The sequence below is a fragment of the Pyxicephalus adspersus genome, chromosome 2, assembly GCF_032062135.1.
Source record: "Pyxicephalus adspersus chromosome 2, UCB_Pads_2.0, whole genome shotgun sequence".
NCBI lineage: Eukaryota > Metazoa > Chordata > Amphibia > Anura > Pyxicephalidae > Pyxicephalus > Pyxicephalus adspersus.
This window is the reverse complement of record NC_092859.1, coordinates 7,239,279-7,240,728: the sequence shown is the minus strand read 5'-3', so window position 1 is coordinate 7,240,728 and position 1,450 is coordinate 7,239,279. Positions and strand designations below refer to the sequence as shown.

Below are 1,450 nucleotides of genomic sequence, written 5' to 3'. Positions count from 1 at the left end.
CCTGCAATGGTAAGAGCAGTACTTACTCTGTATCGGCTGCATTGTACTGATCCTGGGTATAACTGACAGGCAGGCAGGCTAATACATTATTACCCTAGGGAAAAAAAAAGATTTATTAGTTCATTATAAACCATACAAAGCTACATAAGGGGGTAAGATAAAAGGAGGAGAAGAAAAAACAATCAGGTCACATGATGAATAGAAGGAATGAGGAACAAGTTTATCATACAGAGATGGAAGAATGATATTTGGTGAACAGACCGGCATAGCTGCCAGACACCATTCAATAAAAAGACCTTCAAATATCAGAAACTTACCCGTGACCAAAATATTGTAATGACAATGACCATGTGGGCCAACAGCGTCAGAAATCTGGCTGGGATCAAACCATTGATGACGGTCATTGTGGGATCTGTAACAACACAATAAGGAAAATATGAGAAACCAGAACATTCCTTTCAATAAATCCTGCATTATATCTATATGTGTGTCATCAAATATCAACCTGGAATGAATAAACAAGACAGTTCAGTTTTTGGGGGAGTAAATGCTGCCCCACTTTCCCCATCAGTGCAGCTTAGCCCAAGCTCTAAATTGGCTTCCTGATAGCAACCATGTACAGGGGACCATATATACACAACAGAGGCACTTACAGGCTCCACTGGTGGCTCTGGGAGAAGGTGACAACACATAAGTACAATTAGGAGACAGTTGTCACACTAAAACAGGAAGGCCTTCATGGAAGGACCACCAGAGATTGGTTTCCTTAGCAACACTTCAAAACCGGAAGCTGTCTTCTTGCTGTGGGCAACAGTAACTTCGTTCTTTATTAGCCCAAAAGTGTATTCTTTTCAACACCTCCAATAACGGAGAATTACTTTACCACAACACACCAAGGAGGTTCATTTAAGGCACAATTCTGAAAAGAAAACATACATTCATACATATTCTAAACACTAAAATGAGACAAAGACCCCCCTATAGTCTCCTGCAGATGGTACAGCCCACCAACTACAACCAAAAACCGACAACACGTTCAACTTTACCTGCCAGGCCGCCTGCTCACAATGCGTTGCCTAGCAACATTTAACCACTAAGCTAGACGCCGCTGCCAGATCTCGCGAGAGGATTGCTTCAGCACTAGAGACACGAGACTACTACATTCTGTCCCCATTGAGCAGGGTTGTGGTCTTCAACAAAATGGCCGCTGTACCTATCAGCTAAGGCCGTTAAATAGTAAAAGTTCCGTTTGGCTTTAAGAAAAAACTTTTAAACATTTTGCAGTAAAAAAATTACTTAGGCTGCAAAATAATGTCTGTAAATTAAATTGTGTTCAAAAACTTTCTGTTTTCCTGAATTCCTCAAGATTTATAATAAAAGTGCCACTGACCAAAAATGTTTGTTTTGTACAAGTTTCATCATACTAGTCTGGAAAGCTCTGCAGCTGCTC

At 40.7% G+C, this 1,450-nt stretch overlaps 1 protein-coding gene across 1 annotated transcript in view; it reads right to left on the bottom strand.

The window, feature by feature from the left end:
* The window catches only part of TMEM107 (transmembrane protein 107), an 8,579-nt gene extending 7,500 nt beyond the window's left edge, over positions 1 to 1,079 (bottom strand). The window contains exons 1-3 of the mRNA XM_072398881.1: positions 1,047 to 1,079; positions 318 to 412; positions 27 to 94 (exon numbers count right to left, since the gene is read on the bottom strand). Coding sequence (XP_072254982.1) covers positions 27 to 94; positions 318 to 404 — 155 coding nt within the window. The 5' untranslated portion in view covers positions 405 to 412; positions 1,047 to 1,079. The remainder of the gene's footprint in view (positions 1 to 26; positions 95 to 317; positions 413 to 1,046) is intronic.
* Positions 1,080 to 1,450: the final 371 nt, after the last annotated feature.